At 46.1% G+C, this 27804-nt stretch overlaps 2 protein-coding genes across 2 annotated transcripts in view; one reads left to right on the top strand and one right to left on the bottom strand.

The window, feature by feature from the left end:
- The window catches only part of LOC148504720 (uncharacterized), an 84117-nt gene extending 76999 nt beyond the window's left edge, over positions 1 to 7118 (bottom strand). Inside the window, exon 1 of the mRNA XM_088448584.1 lies at positions 7070 to 7118. The gene's annotated coding sequence lies outside the window, so the exon portion shown is untranslated. The remainder of the gene's footprint in view (positions 1 to 7069) is intronic.
- A 5226-nt stretch (positions 7119 to 12344) lies between these two features.
- LOC148504717 (uncharacterized) overlaps positions 12345 to 27804 on the top strand; it is a 90765-nt gene continuing 75305 nt past the window's right edge. Inside the window, exons 1-6 of the mRNA XM_088448571.1 lie at positions 12345 to 12520; positions 12843 to 12921; positions 13042 to 13139; positions 13858 to 13938; positions 14560 to 14607; positions 17276 to 19148. Coding sequence (XP_088304697.1) covers positions 12885 to 12921; positions 13042 to 13139; positions 13858 to 13938; positions 14560 to 14607; positions 17276 to 19148 — 2137 coding nt within the window. The 5' untranslated portion in view covers positions 12345 to 12520; positions 12843 to 12884. The remainder of the gene's footprint in view (positions 12521 to 12842; positions 12922 to 13041; positions 13140 to 13857; positions 13939 to 14559; positions 14608 to 17275; positions 19149 to 27804) is intronic.

The following is a 27804-nucleotide window of genomic DNA, read 5'->3' as shown; positions in this document are numbered from 1 at the left end:
TAATAATACCACATATCAGTGTGTGCTGGGAGCTGTGTTATTCCCCCTCATATATCACTGTACGGTCCCCTCTCCCCTATATAATAATACCACATAGTGTGTGCTGGGAGCTTTGTTATTCCCCCTCATATATCACTGTACAGTCCCCTCTCCCCTATATAATAATAATACCACATAGTGTGTGCTGGGAGCTTTGTTATTCCCCCTCATATATCACTGTACAGTCCCCTATCCCCTATATAATAATAATACCACATAGTGTGTGCTTGGAGCTGTGTTATTCCCCCTCATATATCACTGTACGGTCCCCTCCCCTTATATAATAATAATACCACATAGTGTGTGCTGGAAGCTGTAATATTTCCCCTCATATATCACTCTACGGTCCCCTTTCCCCTATATAATAATAATACCATATATCAGTGTATGCTGGTAGCTGTGTTATTCCCCCTCATATATCACTGCGCGGTCCCCTCTCCCCTATATAATAAAACCACATATCAGTGTGTGCTGGGAGCTGTGTTATTCCTCCTCATATATCACTGTACGGTCCCCTCCCCCTATATAATAATAATACCATATAGTGTGTGCTGGAAGCTGTAATATTCCCCCTCATATATCACTGTACGGTCCCCTCTCCCCCTATATAATAATAATACCACATATCAGTGTGTGCTGGGAGCTGTGTTATTCCTCCTCATATATCACTGTACGGTCCCCTCCCCCTATATAATAATAATACCATATAGTGTGTGCTGGAAGCTGTAATATTCCCCCTCATATATCACTGTACGGTCCCCTCTCCCCCTATATAATAATAATACCACATAGTGTGTGCTGGGAGCTGTAATATTTCCCCTCATATATCACTCTACGGTCCCCTTTCCCCTATATAATAATAATACCACAGATCAGTGTGTGCTGGGAGCTGATTCAAACCGCTCGCTAGAGGCGTTCGCATGCAGCCGCTCAGCTGCTAATATTTGCATAGGCTGTGAGCGCACGGTAAGACATTAGTATGCTCACTAGGTCTTAGCGTGCGACGGCAGTGCTATCGCAAGACAGTTTAATGACGCCCCCTTTTCCTTCGTAGCACACGTCATCTCCAGGAAGTATATGTAAAATCAGTAACATCGAGTGCCATCGGAGCCACTCGCATCACTTGTGGTTGACCCTACCCCGCCGCAAGCACTGCGAGTGCTTCAGTGTTTAAACAAGCCAGGTGACGTGTACAGTGACGCAGCCTTGTAATTATGGACACCAAAAAAAAGCCGCTTTGACGCTCAGACACAACTGAGTTCGCACCACCACTCCCCCGTTTTCCTGGATCTTCCCCTGTCACCACCTACAAACGGCACATTCTGTCACTCAAAATAGCGGGCCATCTGTGTATTACAGTGATCGCGCTGAGTGAAAACAATTGTGAGTCCCAGGGACCCCTCACTTTAAAAAATTGGGGTCCTACTTCACAGTTTCTGGGTCCCATCACATATTATGGGGGGTGAGGGCAGAAAACAGTTGGGACAGTGCTGCGGGCAGGTTGCAGTTGGTGTAGAGGGGCTTGAGGGCAAAAAGCAGTTGGGGTAGAGCTGGAGGTATAGGCAGGGAAAAGTTGGGGTAGAGCGAAGTAAGGGCAGGCAGTGCCACGGGTAGGAAGGGGTAAGCGCACACAGCAGTTGTGACAGTGTTAGGGGGCAAGTGTAGAAAGAAGCTTGTGTAGTACTGGTGGGCAAGGATGAAGTAAGGGTAGATAGCAGTTAGGGCGATATAGGGCGTGTGTAGTACTGGTGGGCGAGGATGGAGTAAGGGTAGATAGCAGTTAGGGCGATATAGGGCGTGTGTAGTACTGGTGGGCGAGGATGGAGTAAGGGTAGATAGCAGTTAGGGTGATATAGGGCGTGTGTAGTACTGGTGGGCAAGGATGGAGTAAGGGTAGATAGTAGTTAGGGCGATATAGGGTGTGTGTAGTACTGGTGGGCAATGATGGAGTAAGGGTAGATCGCAGTTAGGGCGATATAGGGTGTGTGTAGTACTGGTGGGCAAGGATGGAGTAAGGGTAGATAGCAGTTAGGGCGATATAGGGCGTGTGTAGTACTGGTAGGCGAGGATGGAGTAAGGGTAGATAGCAGTTAGGGCGATATAGGGCGTGTGTAGTACTGGTGGGCAAGGATGGAGTAAGGGTAGATAGCAGTTAGAGCAGTATAAGGTGTGTGTAGTACTGGTAGGCGAGGATGGAGTAAGGGTAGATAGCAGTTAGGGCGATATAGGGCGTGTGTAGTACTGGTGGGCAAGGATGGAGTAAGGGTAGATAGCAGTTAGGGCGATATAGGGCTTGTGTAGTACTGGTGGGCAAGGATGGAGTAAGGGTAGATAGCAGTTCGGGCGATATAGGGAGTGTGTAGTACTGGTGGGCAATGATGGAGTAAGGGTTGATAGCAGTTAGGGCAGTATAGGGCTTGTGTAGTACTGGTGGGCAAGGATGGAGTAAGGGTAGATAGCAGTTAGGGCAGTATAGGGCTTGTGTAGTACTGGTGGGCAAGGATGGAGTAAGGGTAGATAGCAGTTAGGGGGATATAGGGCGTGTGTAGTACTGGTGGGCAAGGATGGAGTAAGGGTAGATAGCAGTTAGGGCAGTATAAGGCGTGTGTAGTACTGGTGGGCAAGGATGGAGTAAGGGTAGATAGCAGTTAGGGCGATATAGGGCATGTGTAGTACTGGTGGACAAGGATGGAGTAAGGGTAGATAGCAGTTAGGGCGATATAAGGCGTGTGTAGTACTGGTGGGCAAGGATGGAGTAAGGGTAGATAGCAGTTAGGGCGATATAAGGCGTGTGTAGTACTGGTGGGCAATGATGGAGTAAGGGTAGATAGCAGTTAGGGTGATATAGGGCGTGTGTAGTACTGGTGGGCAATGATGGAGTAAGGGTAGATAGCAGTTAGGGCAATATAGGGCATGTGTAGTACTGGTGGGCGAGGATGGAGTAAGGGTAGATAGCAGTTAGGGCGATATAGGGCGTGTGTAGTACTGGTGGGCAATGATGGAGTAAGGGTAGATAGCAGTTAGGGCGATATAGGGCGTGTGTAGTACTGGTGGGCGAGGATGGAGTAAGGGTAGATAGCAGTTAGAGCGATATAGGGCGTGTGTAGTACTGGTGGGCGAGGATGGAGTAAGGGTAGATAGCAGTTAGAGCGATATAGGGCGTGTTTTGCGACCACTGCTTATACTATGTAGTTACATTTTACTTTCACACCTGCCAAAGTTTACTTATATGGCAAATGATGAGCTATTATGATTTTAAACACCAACATATTCTAGCAGTGTACCATCAAGCCGCACTCTAAAAACATTTTACTCATGGAGCACTCTATACATAAACATTACACAGGCTACAAGCTGCTAGAACTACAACTCTTCCTGCAGATGCCTAAACACCAGGCTGATGATGTGTTTAATGAGAACAAAGTAAGACTGGCAGGACAAAGGGGTGTAGCTAGGGGTCCAAGTGCCCCTGGCAAAGGAAGGGACTGGCGCCCCCCCATATTTTCCCCTACCACTTGTGCCCTGTGATTGGTGTGTGTGGGTTTTGCCAGCCCTAACCCTCCCCCTAGTGCCTAAAACTAAGGGCCTGATTCAGAGCCACTCGCTGTTTGTGAGCGCACGCTCTAAATCAGGGTGAGGAGTGTTTTATTTATTTTTTCCTGTCCACTCGCTAAGCAGTGGGTGCCCACCCACAGGTAGTGCGAGCGGGCAGGAGATGGTCGCGTTTATCGTGACCATCGGCATTGCGAGGAGACCCTAAGGTAGGGTCTCAGCACTCGTAATGCCGAGTGATGTCAGTAGGGCCGCCTTTGGGAACGCCTCCGTTTGTTCAGCCACCCCCACTACCTGCCTACAAAACGGGGCGAGCTGTCGATCAACATCGACAGCCGCCCCGTTTTGCTGCGAGCCCCGGAGCGAGTGAAGGTCTCACTCGCTATGGGGGTCGCGCGTGCGCACTGGGGCACCATCGACCCGCTTGCGAGCGGGTCTGAATCAGGCCCTAAGCCATACCTGTAATACTTACTATTGGGATTCCGACGTCCCAACAGCTAGGATAATGACTATAACCCGTGAGGGGTGTGTAGAATTCAGACAGGATGGGAAAATGAGGGGAGAGCGGTGGATTTGGAGAAGAGGGGAATCTGGCATATCCTTGCTACAATTCACCCTCCACAGACCACATCGCACACACATACACTGGGAGCCTACACAACCTTGTGCACCCTGACACAGGAACTCATTTAAATGCTGTCATGCATGTACACACGTGCATGGACTTATGGGAGATACCAGCTTGGTACCAGAAGAGTATTCTGAGAATATACAGTACTCACCAAAGTGGACTCACTTGTGATTTTTCACCTCCATTGCAGCCCAGTGTGCAAGGGCAGCCACTATGCTACTACAAACGTGGGCACTAGTTTTTCTCCAAGCAGCCAGCCCATCCTAATGAGATCATCAGCTGGGAGGAGCAGCAGGACTTTCTCAGCCAATAAGAAGCCTCCTGCTCCCAGCAAGTAGGTGCAGCTGCCGCATGGAGGAAGCGGATCAGCGCCCTGTCCTCTGTGGAGTGTTATTTTGCACATCCTGTGTATGTGGGACCGGTTCCGACTGTATCACCTATGTGGCGTCATGCGCGGCTCGGGAGGAGGAGCTTCACTGCAGCGCAGGGAGGGCTTGTAAAGCCTTCCACTGCTAGGCTTATTGAAATTATGCCCGAGACTTAACCGGGCGGGCAGGGGGGCAGCACATGGTGGTGGCCAGGCAGTGGGGGGTTAATGGGCGGAGCCTCAGACAGACTAATTAAAACTAACTACTGTCTCCAGCCCAGGCTTGGTGACGGATACTTTCTGTGTGCTTGATGTGAGCCAGCTCAGACGCTAACCTTCCTCGGCTTTGCAAGCCGCGGAAGGTGGAAAGGAGGAGGAGGGGAGAGTCCGGCTGAGATTGGGGAGAGAGAGCTGAGCTCCCTGTAATCACCGCTCTGCGCTCCGCTCCCAGCTCTGCAATGAGTGACCGCGTGCAGACGTTACTCTGAGTCTGACCTGGGACAGGGGGAATGCAGGGTGGAGACGCTGCCTCACTGCTGCTGCTGCTCCCGGGCAGTGGGCGAGGCTTGGCAGTCCCAGGTCGGAGCGTGGTGGGACGGCTGGTGTATGACTGACAGGTCAGACTTAACTGCTGTAGCCAGAGATTGGGAGAGGAGACGCCGCATGGTGGAGACTATTTAATGAGACGCCGACGGCTATTGGTTAAGCCGACGGCGTTGATTGACTTCTGCACAGAGCACAGCCCCACACAGCGCCTCCTGCAGGACCCTCACAGTTTTTAAAATCGGGTCCGCAACTTCCTGTAGTGGGTAAATGCGCGCTATAGTGCATATTTTGTGAACACTGCCGATGCAGCAGGGGGGCTGATCATCAGTCCACTGACACACGCTCCAATACGCTCTGCAAGTGGGGGAGTAATGCCCATGGGGGTGAAGTAGTGATATCCCCAATGGGAGTCTACATTTTTTTTTAAATAAAATATTATTATATATTATTTTAATACGTGCAAAGAGTTATATACTGGAACCGCACTGAAAAAATACTGCTGGATTATTTGAATTAATATCTCTTAAATATACCTAAGATAGACTTGATAAATACCACACGTGTCAATGTTCCTAATATGGATCATAAGACCACAGTCAAGACCTGTCACTAGGAAAGTCTATGGTGCTCCCCAGAGTCAATATCTAAACATATGAGCCAAAAAAAGAGAAAAAGGACTCTTGGTGGGGGCACACAATAGGTATAGAGATTAGCAATTAAAAATCAATTTTTATTAAACACAATATAAAAATTAGCAACTGAAAATAATTCAACAAACAAAAAGACATACAATACATGTATACATAATAGTGTTCACTCTAGCTCCGGCGGCAGGCAGGGCGCCGGAGCTAGAGAGGGTAACCTTATGCGCGCGCCCAAAAAGGGGGTGTGGTCATGAAAAGGGGGCGTGTCTAAAAGACGCGTCCCCTTTTCGTCATACTTGGGGGCGTGCCCGGCGCTTACGGACACGCCGGGCAGCCCCCAAGCGCTGCAGAAAGGGAGAATAGATGCCAGGCGCATGCGCCCGGCGTCTATTCTCCGGTGGTGACCGGGACACCGCATTTTTCTCCACCCGCAGGACACTGCGTCCCGCGGGTGAGAAAGGCACCCGCAGGCTGTGAGGGCAGGGCGCTTTTTGCCCTCCTCCTGGAGGGCAGGGTGCTTTTTGCCCTCCAGGAGGAGGGCAGGGCGCCGCGCCCCGCTAAAACAGCCTAGCGGGAACGCTACATAAATCAAGGGAGATGCACTCTCCACTGTGGATTTGAGAAAAGCCAGGTGAGATGGTAATAGGATAGTATAGGTATATATATGCGCCTCTCCCCTATATAATAATACCACATAGTGTGTGCTGGGAGCTGTGTTATTCCCCCTCATATATCACTGTACGGTCCCCTCCCCCCTATATAATAATACCACATATCAGTGTGTGCTGTGAGCTGTTATTCCTCCTCATATATCACTGTACAGTCCCCTCTCCCCTATATAATAATAATACCACATATCACTGTATGCTGGGAACTGTGTTATTCCCCCTCATATATCACTGTACGGTCCCCTCCCCCTATATAATAATAATACCACATATCAGTGTGCGCTGGGAGCTATGTTATTCCCCCTCATATATCACTGTACAGTCCCCTCTCCCCTATATAATAATAATACCACATATCAGTGTGCGCTGGGAGCTGTGTTATTCCCCCTCATATATCACTGTACAGTCCCCTCTCCCCTATATAATAATAATACCACATATCAGTGTGTGCTGGGAGCTGTGTTATTTCCCCTCATATATCACTGTACAGTCCCCTCTCCCCTATATAATAATAATACCACATATCAGTGTGTGCTGGGAGCTGTGTTATTCCCCCTCATATATCACTGTACGGTCCTCTACCCCTATTTAATAATAATATAATATATACAGGACACGTTACCTGGCTCGGCTGTGTCAGGAATGTATATGACAAAATGGCAGCTAAAGCCCCTGTGGCCCCGCCCCCTCTGCTCTGTGACTGGGAGACTATAAGAATATGGCCGCCGGTCACCGTACATGAGGACACCATTAGACTATACTGCTGTTACTCTAGTGATGAAGCTGGTTGCTAGTTACAGGACGTCTCTCCTACTTTGTGGCGCCTGATTGGATACTCGCTGCTGCCAATCACCGCACAGAGGGGAATGAGAGGAGGGCGGTGACTATGATATGAGGGGCGGGGCAGGTAGTAGCCATAGCTACACGGGGGATAGAGAGGGGCGTGGTTATGTATTGGGGGCGTTTTTTCTATTACAGGAAGAGGCAGAGAGCGGCTGGGAGCAGGTAATTGTATTTATTATTATTATTATTATTATACAGGGGGAGCAGACTGTGGTGTCCTGTTATTATTATACAGGTGGAGCAGCCTGTGGTGTCCTGTTATTATTATACCGGAGGAGCAGCCTGTGGTGTCCTGTTATTATTATTATTATACAGGGGGAGCAGTCTGTGGTGTCCTGTTATTATTATACAGGGGGAGCAGCCTGTGGTGTCCTGTTAGTATTATTAGACAGGAGGAGCAGCCTGTGGTGTCCTATTATTTTTTTAAACAGGAGGAGCAGCCTGTGGTGTCATGTTATCATTATAAAGGAGGAGCAGCCTGTGGTGTCCTGTTATTATTATTATACAGGAGGAGCAGCCTGTGGTGTCATGTTATTATCATTATACAGGAGGTACAGCCTGTGGTATCCTGTTATTACTGTTATTATGCGGGAGGAGCAGCCTGTGGTGTCCTGTTATTATTATTATACAGGAGGAGCAGCCTGTGGTGTCATGTTATTATCATTATACAGGAGGAGCAGCCTGTGGTGTCCTGTTATTATTATTATACAGGAGGAGCAGCCTGTGGTGTCATGTTATTATCATTATACAGGAGGAGCAGCCTGTGGTATCCTGTTATTACTATTATTATGCGGGAGGAGCAGCCTGTGGTGTCCTGTTATTATTATACAGGAGGAGCAGCCTGTGGTGTCATGTTATTATCATTATACAGGAGGAGCAGCCTGTGGTGTCCTGTTATTATTATTATACAAGAGGAGCAGCCTGTGGTGTCGTGTTATTATCATTATACAGGAGGAGCAGCCTGTGGTGTCCTGTTATTATTATTATACAGGAGGAGCAGCATGTGGTGTCATGTTATTATCATTACACAAGAGGAGCAGCCTGTGGTGTCGTGTTATTATCATTATACAGGAGGAGCAGACTGTGGTGTCCTGTTATTATTATTATTATACAAGAGGAGCAGCCTGTGGTGTCGTGTTATTATCATTATACAGGAGGAGCAGCCTGTGGTGTCCTGTTATTATTATACAGGAGGAGCAGCCTGTGGTGTCCTGTTATTATTATTTTCATACAGGTGGAGCAGCCTGTGGTGTCTTGCTATTATCATTATACAAGAGGAGCAGCCTGTGGTGTCGTGTTATTATCATTATACAAGAGGAGCAGCCTGTGGTGTCGTGTTATTATTATACAGGAGGAGCAGCTTGTGGTGTCGTGTTATTATTATACAAGGGGAGCAGCCTGTGGTGTCCTGTTATTATTATACAGGAGGAGCAGCCTGTGGTGTCCTGTTATTATTATTATACAGGAGGAGCAGCCTGTGGTGTTGTGTTATCATTATACAGGAGGAGCAGCCTGTGGTGTCCGGTTAGTATATTGCAGCAGATGCAGAGTAATAATAACACTAATGAGCTGTCAGAGAAAGAAATAACACATAATAGGTATAACATGTATGTATGAGAAGTAGTCTGTATCCTGACAGTCAGAATCCTGATGCGCCCTATAACATCTGCAGGATCCGGACGGGTCAAAATGTTGACAACTTTAAATGGTGAATTTTAGGGTTAGGTTGCGGGAGTGGAGGGTTAGGGTACCAAAGGGGGGGTTATGGTAAGGCCGCGGGGGGCTGTTAGGGTTAGGTGCAGGAGTGGAGGGTTAGGGTACCAATGGGGAGGGTTATGGTAAGGCTGCTGAAATAAGGTAAGGCCGCGGAGGGGGTGTGTGGTTAGGGTTAGGCTGCGGGAGGGGAGGGAACTGGTGCCAAAGGAGATGGTTAAGTTAAGGCTGCGGGTGGAGGGGGGGTGGTTAGGGTTAGGGTGCGGGAGTATGGGTTAGGTTCAGCCTTAGAATACTTACTGAAAATCGCCTGCATTTTCACTGTCAGGATTCCGATGCCGGCATTCTGACCATCTGGATTGTAAGATGGCGGGGCTGGCAGTAACATGGGCACACATTAAGGTGCATAGTGTGATCAGATTTCTGTGTATAAAGGACACATCAGCAGCTGTAATTCATCACCAGCTTATTGGGGTGTACGGTGATAATGTCATGGTAACAGGTTTGGGGTTGGTGTCTTTGATAATGGCAGGACATACATTCAAGATGAGAAGCCAAGAACATCCACTTAGCCAACAGCACACGTGTGTTGTTACAGCGCTACCATTGGGAGGTACTGGACCATCCTCCCTACTGCCCTGACCTGGCACTAAGTCATTTCCATCTCTTTGGACCATGGAAGAAGTACCTGGGTGGAAGGCGATTCACAGCCAACTGTGGATAAACAATCTGTACCAAGGCCATACTATTTATTATACATATATGTACAAGGTGAATACATTTACGCAATGAGAGGTCTTGTTACTTTATTTATTGAACCACCCTCGTATATACCAGATGATACATAACAGGAGCTGGGGAAGGATGTGTGAGAAGGACACAGACAGGCCATGTAACAAAGGGCTGCACTCCCTCAGCTGAGACTGTCTGTCAGGGCGTCTTGTTATCCTGAGCAATAGAGACTCTCTCAGAGACAGCCAGTGGCTGTGACAGTCCCCAGATCCTCAGAGTGTCACTGATTATCCCCCAGGACATGTCTCACCCCATCTTACGCTGCACACACGGCCGGCAGGCTGGTCACCAGGGATCGCAAAATATGCACTATATCGTGTTTTTACGCGCTACAGGCACTGTGGGACTCAGTTTCTAAAAATGAGTGGGTCCGCAGGACGCGCTGTCAGTCACTGGTCTGTGCTCACCGCAACAGCCAATGGCAATAACAGCCCTCAAAGTCTCCCCAACCAATCACAGGTGGCACAGTTTTCTTGTCCAATTGCCGCCCGAACCTTGCAGACAACCTCCCTCTGCCTCCTACCCTTCCCCCGGCAGTTGCTATGATGTTATCGCGGGCTGCCGCTTGTGACTGCAGGGACTGCTGCCTCCTCCCTGGTAAGTTAACTGGGAGGGGATTGCCTGTATGACCCGCGGGCCGTGGCTGCATTGTAATCGCCTTGCAGTGTCTGGTCATGCAGGGCCGGTTCGAGGGCTGTTCCAGTGTACCTACACCTGGGCACATGATTTGTGATAACCCCCCAGCCGCCGGCAACAGTGCTGGGGTCTAGGGCAGGTGACACTGTCAGTGTGCCACTGGCCAGCCTACTCTGCCTCCAGTCTGCCTACCCCGGGAGCCGCTAGGATATTATTGCAGGCTGGTCCTTGGGATTGTTGGTACTGCTGCGCCTCTCCAGTAAACCGGCTCCCTGAGGGGACTGCCTATTTCTTCTGCGGCTGCATCATAGTCGGCTCAGAATTTTCTGGTCACACAGGGCAGCCACCACAGAGACCTTGACTTGTGCTGAACCTCAACCGTCAACAACAGTACGAGGGTCCAGGGCAGGTGACATTGTCAGTGCGCCACTGCCCAGCCCACTCTGCCTCCATCTGCCCTGCAGCTTCAAGTTCCTCTGTCTGGGCCTGGCTGCCGGCATTGCGCCCCTCCTGCCATTATGCGAAGACTCCCAGGCTACAGACTTATCAGCATTTCGGCCTCTCCCCACAGTCCATGGGACAAAACTCAAAAGTAAGCAGTTAACCCCCTTCTCGCCTTCCACTACTGCCCCAGCTGCTATCTATCCTTACCCCTCACCCTAAACCCAGTGCTGCCTGCCCTTATCCCCCCATTACCCCCAGTACTGCCCCAGCTGTTATCTATCCTTACCTCCTCCCTACTCCCTGCACTGCCTGTCGCTAACCCCCTCCTTGCCCCCAGTACTGCCCTAGCTGCTATCTACCCTTACCGCTCGCCCTAACCCCAGTACTGCCTGCCTTTAACCCCCATTACCCCCAGTACTGCCCAAGCTGCTATCTATCCTTACCCCTCACCCTAACCCCAGTACTGCCTGCCCTTATTCCCCCATTACCCCCAGTACTGCCCCAGCTGTTATCTATCCTTAACTCTTCCCTACTCCCTGCACTGCCTGCTGCTAACCCCATCCTTGCCACCAGTACTGCTACTGCCCCAGCTGCTATCTACCCTTATCCTACCCTTACACCTCACCCTAACCCTAGTACTGCCTGCCTTTAACACCCCCTTACCCCCAGTACTGCCCCAGTTGCTATCTATACTTACTCCTCACCCTAACCCCAGTATTGCCTGCCCTTAAGCCCCCCTTACCACCAGTACTGCCCCAGCTGTTATCTATCCTTACCTCCTCCCTACCCCCAGTAGTGCCTGCCGCTAACCCCCTGCTTGCCCCCACTACTGCCCTAGTAGCTATCGCTACCCCTCCCCCTAACTCCAGTACTGCCTGCCTTAAACCTCCTGTTACCCCCAGTACTGCCCCAGCTGTTATATATCCTTACCTCCTCCCTAATCCCAGTACTGCCTGCCGCTAACCCCCACTACTGCCCTAGCTGCTATCTATCCTTACCCCTCCCCCTAATTCCAGTACTGCCTGCCCTTAACACCCCTCCTTGCCCCCAGAGCTGTCCCATCTGTTGTCTGCCCTCATCCCCATAATATGTGATGGGACCCAGAAACCATGGAGTAGGACCCCAATTTCTTAAAATGAGGGGACCCTGGTACCCACAAATTTTTGCGCTCAGCGCGATCACTGGTCACACATGACACCTACATCTGAGGTGCTGTATTTTGTGATTTTGTCATTTGTGCAGAGTGACTGATGGAATTCTGAATTGCTTAACCCTTTGTCTTCTGGGCTGCCTGCTCTCCTATTTCTGTGTTATTATACTCTTCTGTTCCCTTCCCCATCCCCTGTGTTACTGCCACCTCTACAGCTGTTACACCCTCTGCTGTGTGCTGACATGACTGGGGAGATGAGGGGATCTGTATTAAGTGATATTTTGAGTCTCCCCCAATACACAGGATTACACAGTAGTGAAGAAGACATCCGGTGACTGTGAGACAACCAGCAGCCGTCCCTGTGTGTCAGGAGGACTGAGCAGGACCCAGAGCCCCATCACGGTGCCTCCACCTCACTCAGTGATACATGAGAGACACAATGACCAGTAGATCCTGGAACTCATCAACAAGATCATTCAGCTGCTGACTGGAGAGGTGACTGCTGGGAATAGGACATTATGCAGTAACACCAGGGGATGTGTCTGGGTGATGACTGGAGAGGTGATTGCTGGGAATGGGACATTATACAGTAACACCAGGGGATGTGTCTGGGTGATGACTGGAGAGGTGATTGCTGTGAATGGGACATTATACAGTAACACCAGGGGATGTGTCTGGGTGATGACTGGAGAGGTGATTGCTGTGAATGGGACATTATACAGTAACACCAGTGGATGTGTCTGGGTGATGACTGTATCATTGTGTGTGTCAGGTTCCTATAAGGTGTCAGTATGTCACTGTCTATGTCTCCATACAGGAAGGGGAGTATATAGAGGAACACAGGGGTCTGTACAAGAACATGATGATGGAGAATCACCAGCCCCTCACATCACTGGGTAAGAGAAGACTGACATTTATTATACAGGGGAGAGCAGCTATGGGGGCCCTCCTATATACACACATCATCTGATAATCACATAGATCCAACATACTCAGTCACTGTGTGTCTCCTACAGATGGACCCAGTAACAGAAATACCCCAGAGAGATGCCCCCAGCCTCTTTATTCACTGGATTGTATAGAGGAGAATCACAGGGTCCCACAGGAGCATCAGGTAGGTGGGATTTAGGGTCTCACCAGTATACCAAAGTGACAGTCACTATATGATGTGTAGAGAATCTGTGTGTGTGTCTGAAACACTGATATTGTACTGTTTATTCTCAATTAATGAAATCAAACATTTTTACAAAAAAACAATTTCTGTTTAGGGTACAGCTCAGACTAATAAGGTAGAAGATATAGAGGGAGAAGAAGAGACGTATGTGACAGATATGAAGGCAGAAGATATAGAGGGAGAAGAAGAGACACATGTGACAGATATGAAGGCAGAAGATATAGAGGGAGAAGAAGAGACGTATGCAACTGATATAAAAGCAGAAGATATAGAGGTAGAAGAAGAGACGTATGTGACTGATATGAAGGCAGAATATATAAAGGGAGAAGAAGAGACGTATGTGACTGATATGAAGGCAGAAGATATAGAGGGAGAAGAAGAGACGTATGTGACTAATATGAAGGCAGAAGATATAGAGGGAGAAGAAGAGACGTATGTGACTGATATAAAGGCAGAAGATATAGAGGGAGAAGAAGAGACGTATGTGACTAATATGAAGGCAGAAGATACAGAGGGAGAAGAAGAGATGTATGTGACTGATGGGAAGGCAGAAGATATAGAGGGAGAAGAAGAGACGTATGTGACAGATATGAAGGCAGAAGATATAGAGGGAGAAGAAGAGACACATGTGACAGATATGAAGGCAGAAGATATAGAGGGAGAAGAAGAGACGTATGCAACTGATATAAAAGCAGAAGATATAGAGGAAGAAGAAGAGACGTATGTGACTGATATGAAGGCAGAATATATAGAGGGAGAAGAGACGTATGTGACTGATATGAAGGCAGAAGATATAGAGGGAGAAGAAGAGACGTATGTGACTAATATGAAGGCAGAAGATATAGAGGGAGAAGAAGACACGTATGTGACTGATATGAAGGCAGAAGATATAGAGGGAGAAGAAGAGACGTATGTGACTGATATGAAGGCAGAAGATATAGAGGGAGAAGAAGAGACATATGTGACTAATATGAAGGCAGAAGATACAGAGGGAGAAGAAGAGATGTATGTGACTGATGGGAAGGCAGAAGATACAGAGGGAGAAGAAGAGATGTATGTGACTGATATGAAGGTAGAAGATATAGAGGGAGAAGAAGAATCGTATGTGACTGATATGAAAGCAGAAGATACAGAGGGAGAAGAAGAGGCGTCTGTGACTGATAATAAGGCAGAAGATATAGAGGGAGAAGAAGAGATGTATGTGACTGATATGAAGGCAGAAGATATAGAGGGAGAAGAAGAGACGTATGTGACTGATATGAAGGCAGAAGATATAGAGGGAGAAGAAGAGACCTATGTGACTGATATGAAAGCTGAAGATACAGAAGGAGAAGAAGAGGCATATGTGACTGATAATAAGGCAGAAGATATAGAGGGAGAAGAAGAGACATATGTGAGGGGTGATCAGCAGTGTATCAGCACAGGTGAGTAATAAACACAATACAGAAAAAAATCACATATTCTCCTTTCTAAGTCACTTCAACAATCTCTTATCATACACCTTCCGCTGTCAGTACTATACAGTATAATGAGGAAAATGTATCTGCCCAGTTGGGAGCCATCAGCCCCTATTATACTCCTGCTCTCCCCCTCACATCATGTCACTGTGTTTTACCATCCCAGAGATCTGACCATTCTCCTCCCCACACTCTCTGGTGTATCTCATACATCAGGAGCCATCAGCCCCTATTATACTCCTGCTCTCCCCCTCACATCATGTCACTGTGTGTTACCAGCCCAGAGATCTGACCAGTCTCCTCCCCACACTCTCTGGTGTATCTCATACATCAGGAGCCATCAGCCCCTATTATACTCCTGTTCTCCCCCTCACATCATGTCACTGTGTTACCAGCCCAGAGATCTGACCAGTCTACTCCCCACACTCTCTGGTGTATCTCACTTACTGAGATATAGATCACAGCAGGGTGCAGCTAGTATGACCTGTGTGTGATATAATGTATAGACCATGCCTGCACTCTGTTACACATACTGAGATGGAGATACGGAGAGTGTGAGGACACAGCAGGGTGCAGCTAGTATGACCTGTGTGTGATATAATGTATAGACCATGCCTGCACTCTGTTACACATACTGAGATGGAGATACGGAGAGTGTGAGGACACAGCAGGATACAGCTAGTATGTCCTATGTGTGATATAATGTATAGACCATGCCTGCACTCTGTTACACATACTGAGATGGAGATATGGAGAGTGTGAGGACACAGCTGGGTGCAGCTAGTATGACCTGTGTGTGATATAATGTATAGACATTGCCTGCACTCTGTTACACATACTGAGATGGAGATATGGAGAGTGTGAGGACACAGCAGGATACAGCTAGTATGACCTGTGTGTGATATAATGTATAGACCATGCCTGCACTATGTTACACATACTGAGATGGAGATATGAAGAGTGTGAGGACACAGCAGTATACAGCTAGTATGACCTGTGTGTGATATAATGTATAGACCATGCCTGCACTCTGTTACACATATTGAGATGGAGATATGGAGAGTGTGAGGACACAGCAGGATGCAGTTAGTATGACCTGTGTGTGATATAATGTATCGACCATGCCTGCACTATGTTACACATACTGAGATGGAGATATGGAGAGTGTGAGGACACAGCAGGATACAGCTAGTATGTCCTGTGTGTGATATAATGTTTAGACCATGCCTGCACTCTGTTACACATACTGAGATGGAGATATGGAGAGTGTGAGGACACAGCAGGGTGCAGCTAGTATGACCTGTGTGTGATATAATGTATAGACCATGCCTGCACTCTGTTACACATACTGAGATGGAGATACGGAGAGTGTGAGGACACAGCAGGATACAGCTAGTATGTCCTGTGTGTAATATAATGTATAGACCATGCCTGCACTCTGTTACACATACTGAGATGGAGATACGGAGAGTGTGAGGACACAGCAGGATACAGCTAGTATGACCTGTGTGTGATATAATGTATAGACCATGCCTGCACTCTGTTACACATACTGAGATGGAGATACGGAGAGTGTGAGGACACAGCAGGATACAGCTAGTATGACCTGTGTGTGATATAATGTATAGGCCATGCCTGCACTCTGTTACACATACTGAGATGGAGATACGGAGAGTATGAGGACACAGCAGGATGCAGCTAGTATGACCTGGGTGTGAGATAATGCATAAAGCACTCTGCACTCTGTTAGTAGTGACTGTTTTTGCTCTGTGTTACAACAATTACAGTGTAGTATATAGGTATTTCAGTGCAGGAAAGCCCAGGTTTAAGCCCAGATGTTGCATCCATCGTACATAGCAGGTCATAAGAGAGAGAATCTGGGGGAAATATATCAAGCCCTAGAGAGAGATACTGTGGAGAAATTGCCCACAGCAGTCAATCAGCTTATAGCTATCATTATCAAGTACAGTCAGTAAAATGACAGAAGCCGATTCGTTGCTAAGGGCAACTTCTTCACAAACCTTTAAGGTTTGGTACATCTCCCCCTTTGTATTTTATAGTGATTACTCTCTGGCCAGTGTTACTGCTACAACCTATACCTCCTCAAGTAAAAACTCACCAAATACATGATGAAGTCATTGGCCGCCATTCAATATAGCGCGATATTTCTGAGGATGCAAGGAGAAATATGGTGAAAGTTCTGGCCGCAAGGCTGTTTGCCAGCTTAGAGCGGCACTAACAGCCTCGCAGCCAGCACTTTAGTTGGAGAATGCCAGCTCTCACGACTAAATTGGTTAAGTCTTGAGAACTGGCATTCTCTGACTTAACAATGTGCTGAATTGAATTGCTCCAGGAGTTTCCACAATCATGGTCACTGACTGGAGATGGGTTACAGCCGGGCACGTCTTATTATAGTTACACAGGATGGAGATGTTGGGGTACAGCCGGGCACGTCTTAATTATAGTTACACAGTATGGAGATGTTAGGGTACAGCCGGGCACGTCTTATTATAGTTACAAAGTATGGTATAGTTCTGCAGTGATGCTAATTCCCATATAAATGTTCTGTTCCCAGCAGATGGACACAGCAGCAGGAATAACTCGGGGAGATGTCTCATATTATCTCCAGATTGTGACCTAGATGATAACTTCTCACAGGACTCTCTAGGAGAAACTCCCATTACCCCCAGTATACATCCAGCATCTCACAGTGCAGCTATATCATCTGATCCCTCTATGCATGAGGAATGTTCCCCTGAAAATCCCAGTAGTGTTACACACAGCTCAGATCACACAGGTGATAAACCATTGTCATGTTCTGAGTGTGGGAAAAGTTTTACCAAGCAGATCAGTCTTTCTATACATCAGAAGAGAGTTCACGCAGCTGAGAGACCTTTTCTGTGTTCTGAGTGTGGGAAATGTTTTACACTGAAAAAAGCTCTTACTAGACACACAAAGATTCACACAGGTGAGAGACCGTATTCATGTTCTGAGTGTGGGAAATGTTATCTACAGCAAGGAGCACTCTATGTACATCAGAAAAGTCACACAGGTGAGAGGCCATATCCGTGTTCTGAATGTGGGAAATGTTTTACTCTGAAAAGTGATCTTACTAGACACACAAAGATTCACACAGGTGAGAGGCCATATTCATGTGCTGAGTGTGGCAAATGTTTTACACAGAAATCAGCTCTTGTTCAACATCAGCGAACTCACACAGGTGAGAAACCATTTCCATGCTCTGAGTGTGGGAAATGTTTTACACATAAAAAAAATCTTGTTACACATCAGAGAATTCACACAGGTGAGAAACCATTTTCATGTTATGAATGTGGGAAATGTTTTATACACAAATCAGCTCTTGTTACACATCAGAGAATTCACACAGGTGAGAAACCATTTTCATGTTATGAATGTGGGAAATGTTTTACACAGAAATCAGATCTAGTTACACATCAGAGAACTCACACAGGTGAGAGGCCATTTCCATGTCCTGAGTGTGGGAAATGTTTTACATGTCATTCAAAACTTGCTTCTCATAAGAGAACTCACACAGATCAGAAGCCATTTTCATGCTCTGAGTGTGGAAAATGTTTTACAGAGAAATTTGCTCTTGTTACACATCAGAGACGTCACACAGGTGAGAAATCATTTCCATGCTCTGAGTGTGGGAAATGTTTTACACGTAAAACAAATCTTGTTACACATCAGAGACATCACACAGGTGAGAGGCCATTTTCATGTTCCGATTGTGGAAAATGTTTAACACGGAAATCAGATCTAGTTACACATCGGAGAATTCACACAGGTGAGAAACCATTTTCATGTTCTGAATGTGGGAAATGTTTTACATACAAATCAGCTCATGTTACACATCAGAGAACTCACACAGGTGAGAAACCATTTCCATGTTATGAATGTGGGAATTATTTTACAAAGAAATCACAACTTGTTACACATCAGAGAAGTCACACAGGTGAGAAACCATTTTCATGCTCTGAGTGTGGGAAATGTTTTACACTTCATTCAATACTTGCTTCTCATAAGAGAACTCACATGGATGAGAAACCCTTTCCATGCTCTGAGTGTGGGAAACGTTTCACACAGAAATCAGATCTTGTTATACATCAGAGACGTCACACAGGTGAGAAACCATTTCCATGCTCTGACTGTGGGAAATGTTTTGCACACAAATCAGATCTTGTTATACATCATAGACATCACACAGGTGAGAAACCATTTCCATGTTCTGAGTGTGGGAAATGTTTTACAAATAAATCAAATCTTGTTAAACATCTGAGAATTCACACAGGTGAGAAACTACTTCCATGCTCTGAGTGTGGGAAATATTTTACACACAAATCAGCTCTTATTATACACCAGAGAAGTCACATAGGTGAGAAACCATTTCCATGTCCTGAGTGTGGGAAATGTTTTACACAGAAATCTGCTCTTTTTAGTCATGAGAAACGTCACACAGGAGAAAAACAAAGTGTATGAGCGGCTAGAAATATATAGAAATTGCAGCCGTTTTTGCAGTACTATAATATCATTGGGAATTATCAGAACAAACATAAATACAATGTTAGCCTAGATTGCTGTTCCTGCTTGATGAAGGGTAAATGACATTTCCATTATCACACTATGGGCCTGATTCAGCAGCGGAAGCAAATGTAACTGCAGTCTCTTACAGATCGCTGGTGCTAATATATGCTAATGCCGAGGCACAGCCACCATAACCACGCCCACTGCTGCCTTCTCATTATCCTCCAATGTAGCCCTCCTGTGTAATCATCGGTACCATCGCCGCACATCAAGCAGTCACACAGCATTTACATCAGGTCTGACCAGCCACAAACACTGCAGCTCTCCTTACACGCAGAGGTCTCATGTTGCAGCTGCCATCACTATGGCTAATTTATACACACCCATGACATGGCGATCACACTGACACACACGGCCATGATATGGCGATCACACGGACTGACACGCCCATGATATGGCGATCACACGGACAGACACGCCCATGACATGGTGATCACACGGACAGACACGCCCATGACATGGCGATCACATGGACACAGACGCCTGCAGTTTTCTGTCCACCCCCCTGTTACTTCCCCCCAAACGCTGTCACCCTGCCACTCACTATATGATGTATTCCTCTGTGCATCCGTAATCGCAATGTGATCACTGCGCAAACAATCGATCTGTGTAGATTTCAGCAATGCGTCCACTGCTGAATCAGCTTTTATATACTAATATAATACAATATAATATATCCACACTGATGTCACCAACATAGAGCTCCAACAGGTTCCTCCTGTAATTTGGCTTCAGTTTCCTTATTCTATCAGATCAGAGTTTTCCAAACTCCGCTATTATAGGACAGGTTTTACCACATTTTCTTCTACAGGGTCCATAGGGGGTCCACAGGGTTGACCTTGGGGTATAGGTTGGGAACTAAATCCGGGCACCATGCAGTTAAAGCTTTCAGTTCCCAGGATGCACTGGGTCCACTCTCCCTATTACCCTGCCCCCAAGCCAGAGGCACCTCAGCTTGAGTAGGTGCCCGGCCGGAGTTGGGTCACCATTATCGCAGGGGGGACTGATTAGCAGCCCCTAAGCTACTTTTAATTTTATGAGTTTAATTTTTTTAATATATTTTTGGACTCTTCTGAGTGGCAGCGTCGGACTGTCCAAGCTGCCGCTCCATCACCCCGCCGGCGCCGCGATGCCAGTACAGATCTGGGGATCTCAACAGGACCCCAGAGCCTGTGCTAGCCGGACTCTGCGGGTGCCCTGGACTGCGGCTGGATCAACATGGAGCAGGTAAGGTCGCAGGTCACCGCTTGCGGTGATCTGTGCATTTCTGCAGTCTATTGTCTTTGGGGACAGACCGGAGGTACTGGCAGTGGCGGCGGGCCCCCCCAAACCCCAAGTGTCCACTAGACCAGCAGGGACTTTATGATCTGCAGCAAGAACTGGCGTCCCGGGGGTTAATAGCCAGCCAGGGGAGGCAGCCTTCCCTTTTCAGTGGCTCCTCAGCTCAGCACACCTTTCCAGCACAAGGTCTGGCATCCCTGAGCTGCTTCCTCCGTGGGCCACACTTCCTTTGAGGTCTCCGGCGGCAATTTTACTATGGTGCAGCAGATCTCCTAGGACGGCAGTTGGTCCAGTCCTCCTGCGTACCTTACCATTTAGGTCAGTGTACACAGCGCTGTAGCCTTCCCAGATACTGAATCTGGGCAGTTGAATGTAGTGCCATTTGCAGTATATTATATGTAATGTTTATATATATTTCATTGTATGTGACTTATGCTAGTGCAGACTGTGCTTTTTCTCTCACCTGTCCGTGTATATTTATCCCATTTCTTTACAATCTGACTTAATACAGGTGTGCCTAGGGTTGGTCACATACTGGTGCGTGCTGCTCGATAATATTTTAGATGGAACTGTGTGTTGCATACGCTGATAAATAGGTCCCTGCAGCTAATCTTAGCACCAGTCAGGACCAGTATAGCGCTGCTTGATATTTCCACAATGATTCTAAGAAACACAAGATGGTGTAATAAATGCCATGTGGTTACTTCCTAGTCTGCACTGCTGTCTAACACAGATCGTCAGCCAATGGATGATGTTTTGGATTCCTATCCCTTTCACATCAGGAGGAGCCTAAATCAAGTATTATCCCTGCTTGGGTACTGGCGGTCAAGTCCATCCTAGTTATAGAGGATTTCGAACCTGCACCTAAATCAATTCACCCTCAATTTAAACATTAGAGTGCCTTCGGCTGTTTTTCCCCCTCTGACCAGGGGGTGGATCACATGGTGGAGGTCTGGCAATCGCCAAATAAGAGGTATCACAAAAGCATTTGGCCTCATGTTTTCCATTCCTTGAGGGTCATTGCAAGTAATAGGAATCACCTCCTGGGGTGGATTATCATGTTACTCATCTGATTGAGACCACTACTACGTCTCCTGTCCCTGCTCTGATGGATTCTACGGACGTGTAGGTGGTAACTGCCTGAAATCAATATACTCGCTTTCAGGGGCTGTTGCCCGTCCAACCATGGCTATCGCATGGGTGGCTAATGCTAATGAGTGCTGGGCTAATACATTTGTGGAGCTTTTTCCCTCAAAATATTCTGGGGATCAGATGCCTTTTGTTGCTCACATTCAAAATGCAGGTTCATGTGTTGGAGTAACAACATTGGATGCCAGTCTCCTAACCTTCAGGTTTTCAGCTGCGACTGTATCTGCTGCCATACCCTATGGCTGCGCTCATGGAAGGCAGAGGAGGACTCCCTTAAAATGGATACCCTATATTGGGGAGATCTTGTTTGGTCCTGACCTTGACAAGATTGTAGCAATGTCGGCAGTACACTAACGGCAAATTTCCGCCTTCAGCTACTCCCACTACAAGGCCTCAGTCTAAATCTGTTAAGTCTTTTGTTCCTCAGAGACAGCCTAAAGGCCAGTCCTTTCCTAGGTTGTTATCCTCCACGAGGGTCGCCAGACCCGGTGCCGAGCAGACCTGGACATCCAGACGCCCTGCTTCTAAACCTAAGGATTAACCTTCAGCCTGACAGGACAGGTCTTCATCTGGGGAATCCCAGAGTGAGATTTCGAATTTTTCACTTCACCCAGTGCTGGTGTCAAGTCACCACGGATGCTTGGGTAAGAGTTGAAGTCTCTCACAGGTATGCCCTCTCATTGCTCATACAGCCTCCCCACATTTGTTAATTAAGCCCTTCCTCAGACCCAAACAAGGCCTTACCAATCCAGAAAGCTATACAGTCCTTGCGGTAAGCAGGGGTAATTATGGCAGCCCCACTATCTCAGCGAGGGACTGGTTATTCTACTTTTTGGTGCAGAGGCCGAATGGTCCTCATTGGCCTATCTATCTCAAATCCCTGAACCAATTCCTAAAGGTGCCTAAGTTCAGGAGGGAACCTCTATGCTCCATCATCCGAGCTATGGAACCTGGGGACTTTATGGTATCGCTGGATATTCAGGATGCGTACCTACAGGTACATATAGAGCCCTCTCAGCATTAGCTCAGGTTTGCTGTGCCACAGCAACACTTCCAATTTTCGGGCTCTGCCCTTTGGCCTGTCCACAGCCCCACCGGGGTTTACCAGATTTATGGCTTTTATGATAGCCCACCTGGATCACCAATGTACTTTAAAGTCATTTCCAGTTAACCATTGCTTTCCTTCACAAGCACGAATGGTTAATCAACTGGGAAAATGTCCTCCCTGAATCCCTCACAGGGTATGATTCATCTGGGAGCTCTGCTAGATTCTCAGAATCGGAGAATCCTTCTGACGTTAGACAAGATCTCCACTCTTCAACTACGAGTGCGCGGATGTCTCCATAGTCGACAAGTGTCATTACACTCTGTAATGCGGGTTCTGGAATCCAGGGTGTCTACCTTTGGAAGGCTGGAATATGCTCAGTTCCATTCCAGGCCTTTGCAAAAACTGATCCTCTCCAGATGGAACAGGTTTCTCCATCGTATCACTGTTCAGATGATGATGCTCTCCGGAGGTGCATCTGTTTCTATCTGGGTGGCTATGGCCATCTCATCTAGGGCAATCCTTACAACGGACGCCAGTCTCTGGGGCACAGTGACCAGTCCGCAATCCTTTTGGGGCAGTTGGATGTTTGTCGATTCCGCCCTGCCAATCAACTTATTGGAACTTCAAGCTGTTATGGGCCCTCGCTCTGGCCTATCACATACTTCACAGTTAACCTATAAAGGTTCAGTCTGACAATGTCACAATAGTAGCTTACATATAGGAGACACTCGTAGTTGGGCAGCAATGACAGAAGTGTCACACATTCTGACATAGACCAAGGGTCTCCTCCCGGCCATCTCTGCAGTGTTCCTTCTGGGAGTTCTCCATCGGGAAGCGGACTTCCTCAGCCGTCATGACGTGCATTCTGGGGACTGGTCTCTTCTCCAAGAGAGGTTTCAACTCTTAGTGAGCATAGGGGCCTCCCAGAGGTGGTCCTCATGGCCTCCTGACTCTATCACACACTGCCGGTGTGTGCTGGAATATGCTCAGTTCCATTCCAGGCACGTGGTTTTCTGTCCAGACCTTTCTAAGGTTCAATGCATTGGATTCCTTTGCCTCTCAGGATGCTTCCTCTCAGCACAGGAGCATCCCCATCCTTATAAGGACTGCTTTGCGACATTCCCAAGGTCAACTCTGTGGACCTTCTATTTATCCTGAAGTAGAAAACAAGATAAATGGTAAGAACTTACCTTTGTTATCTCTGTTTCTATGAAGTCCATATGGTCCACATGGCACCCGCTCTGATGCACCTGGCTTCATATGGGCTGTGTGGCTGGTCACCGGTTTCCCATCTGGTTCTTGACTGTTCCAGTCTTCTCTCTTTCTTTCCTCCTCCAGCCTTTGGCTACTTACAAACTGAGGTGCCTCTGGCTTAGGGGTGGGGTTATAGAGAGAGGACAAGTGCATCCTGGGAGCTGAAAGCTTTAACTGTGTGGTGCCTGGATTTGTTTCCCAACCTATACACCAAGGCAACCTGTGGACCCTATGGACTTTGTAGAAACAGAGATAACAAAGGTAAGTTCTTACCATATCTCTTGTTTTGTCATTCCATGTGTGTGTGATTGCACATCATATACTGAGAGCATGTCTGTAATCACTATATCCCTCTAGTGTATTATATCATTACAGTGTGACACATAGACAAAGGTAACTCTCATTTGTCATTCCATGTGTGTGTGATTGCACATCATATACTGAGAGCATGTCTGTAATCACTATATCCCTCTAGTGTATTATATAATTACAGTGTGACACATTGACAAAGGTAACTCATTTGTCATTCCATGTGTGTGTGATTGCACATCATATACTGAGAGCATGTCTGTAATCACTATATCCCTCTACTGTATATCATTACAGTGTGACACATAGACAAAGGTAACTCTCATTTGTCATTCCATGTGTGTGTGATTGCACATCATATACTGAGAGCATGTCTGTAATCCCTATATCCCTCTAGTGTATTATATAATTACAGTGTGACACATAGACATAGGTAACTCTCATTTGTCATTCCATGTGTGTGTGATTGCACATCATATACTGAGAGCATGTCTGTAATCACTATATCCTTTTAATGTATTATATCATTACAGTGTGACATAGACAAAGGTAACTCTCATTTGTCATTCCATGTGTGTGTGATTGTACATCATATACTGAGAGCATGTCTGTAATCACTATATCCCTCTAGTGTATTATATCATTACAGTGTGACACATAGACAAAGGTAACTCTCATTTGTCATTCCATGTGTGTGTGATTGTACATATATACTGAGAGCAAGTCTGTAATCACTATATCCCTCTAGTGTATTATATCATTACAGTGTGACACATAGACAAAGGTAACTCTCATTTGTCATTCCATGTGTGTGTGATTGCACATCATATACTGAGACCATGTCTGTAATCACTATATCCCTCTAGTGTATTATATAATTACAGTGTGATACATTGACATAGGTAACTCTCATTTGTCATTCCATGTGTGTGTGATTGCACACCATATACTGAGAGCATGTCTGTAATCACTATATCCCTCTAGTGTATTATATCATTACAGTGTGACACATAGACATAGGTAACTCTCATTTGTCATTCCATGTGTGTGTGATTGCACATCATATACTGAGAGCATGTCTGTAATCCCTATATCCCTCTAGTGTATTATATCATTACAGTGTGACACATAGACATAGGTAACTCTCATTTGTCATTCCATGTGTGTGTGATTGCACATCATATACTGAGAGCATGTCTGTAATCACTATATCCTTTTAATGTATTATATCATTACAGTGTGACATAGACAAAGGTAACTCTCATTTGTCATTCCATGTGTGTGTGATTGTACATCATATACTGAGAGCATGTCTGTAATCACTATATCCCTCTAGTGTATTATATCATTACAGTGTGACACATAGACAAAGGTAACTCTCATTTGTCATTCCATGTGTGTGTGATTGTACATATATACTGAGAGCAAGTCTGTAATCACTATATCCCTCTAGTGTATTATATCATTACAGTGTGACACATAGACAAAGGTAACTCTCATTTGTCATTCCATGTGTGTGTGATTGCACATCAAATACTGAGACCATGTCTGTAATCACTATATCCCTCTAGTGTATTATATAATTACAGTGTGATACATTGACATAGGTAACTCTCATTTGTCATTCCATGTGTGTGTGATTGCACATCATATACTGATGGCATGTCCCTAATCACTATATCCCTCTAGTGTATTATATCATTACAGTGTGACACATAGACACAGGTAACTCTCATTTGTCATTCCATGTGTGTGTGTGATTGCACATCATATACTGAGAGCATGTCTGTAATCACTATATCCCTCTAGTGTATTATATCATTACAGTGTATGAATTCCTAATAACCTTTATACCCAAAATGTCGCTGTTTAGCGTAGCGTACGCATATGAAATAATCGCTTTCCAGACTTTGAGTGTGGTTCCAAAGCACAAAAGTTATTATTCACATAAAAAGCATTTAGTTACACGTTGTGATCTAAATAAAATTAGTGCTAAAGATGATACATTAACAAGGTACAAAAAAAACTATACGCTTGCGCACTGGCCCAGTATGCAGTATTTCAATCCTGAATTCTGTGGTCACCGTCACCCAAGGATATGGAGGAAATGACTGCCTACTGCCTCAGCTCACAAGCCTGTATTCTGTACAGGTTTCAGAACCAACAAAGGCACAGAATAACAGATGCTCATTGGTTCTTGCTTCAGGTCACTCCGTTCATTGGTTAGTTCATATGGTGTCATCAGAGCTATGGATCAGCTTTCCAACTGCTTCTTTGTGTATGTTTCCCTCCGAAGAACTAATAAAGAAAAACTAAATACAGAGATACATTCTAACCTATAATTCATATCTTGCGAATGCCTGCTGTGATCTCCTTGCCGATAGAACCGGAAACCTGCAAATAAACAGAGTTTTAGAATGATACCAAACATGTTCTGCTTATCATGTACTAAACCTTAGATCCCAAATATATGTATTTCACTATAGACTTGATAACGTATATAACCTCTAATATTAACCTTTTAATGTGGAGGAACCTATTTATAAGTTTTGGTATGTGTAAGTGTGAGAATATTGCGTAGTTTCACTAATATGTGTGGTGCGTTTATGTGTTTTGTGCTTTGATAAACATCGCAACTGAGCGCTGTGCATCTTGTATATTTATATGTTTTATTTAATGTGTGTATGCATGTAAGCCTATGTGTGTGTTATGTAATTTAGGGTATTTGTGATGGATTAATTTATATATTATCCATTTCTAACATTTTAACATCCAAGCATTGCCTGGACCAATTCTAAGGTGTAAATGGAAGTTTATTTCTAAATGGGGGGAGAGAGACCCACAGCTGCTTGCAGGTGCCACATAGTCTGGTAGCCTGTGACAGCCTATTCTTCACTTAATTAGGATGTAGATGTCAGTTCCTATGAACCAAAACAGCATCAAACAATAGACACACAACTGCCAATGACTTGCAGGTCCATGACAGTAATTCGTAACTTTACATTTAGACCACTTCCTTTCAGCATACTGGTCTCTGTGTACATTTTAATTAATTTGTTACAGACACAAATACACATTTGTGCTGCAATCAGACTGAGCTGAAGCAGAGCATCGTCCAACTCGCTCTTCAACAGACCATCGACGACCAGATCGTCAGATAATAATTTACACGATGATCATAACCAATTATTTGATTTTGACAAGTGTGACACATAGACAAAGGTAACTCTCATTTATCATTCCATGTGTGTGTGATTGCACATCATATACTGATGGCATGTCTGTAATCACTATATCCCTCTAGTGTATTATATAATTACAGTGTGACACATAGACACAGGTAACTCTCATTTATCATTCCATGTGTGTGTGATTACACATCATATACTGAGAGCTTGTCTGTAATCACTATATCCCTCTAGTGTATTATATCATTACAGTGTGACACATAGACAAAGGTAACTCTCATTTGTCATTCCATGTGTGTGATTGCACATCATAT

Source organism: Taudactylus pleione, unplaced genomic scaffold (assembly GCF_031769625.1).
Source record: "Taudactylus pleione unplaced genomic scaffold, aTauple2 ptg000459l, whole genome shotgun sequence".
Lineage (NCBI taxonomy): Eukaryota > Metazoa > Chordata > Amphibia > Anura > Myobatrachidae > Taudactylus > Taudactylus pleione.
This window is presented reverse-complemented; position numbering and strand designations above follow the sequence as displayed.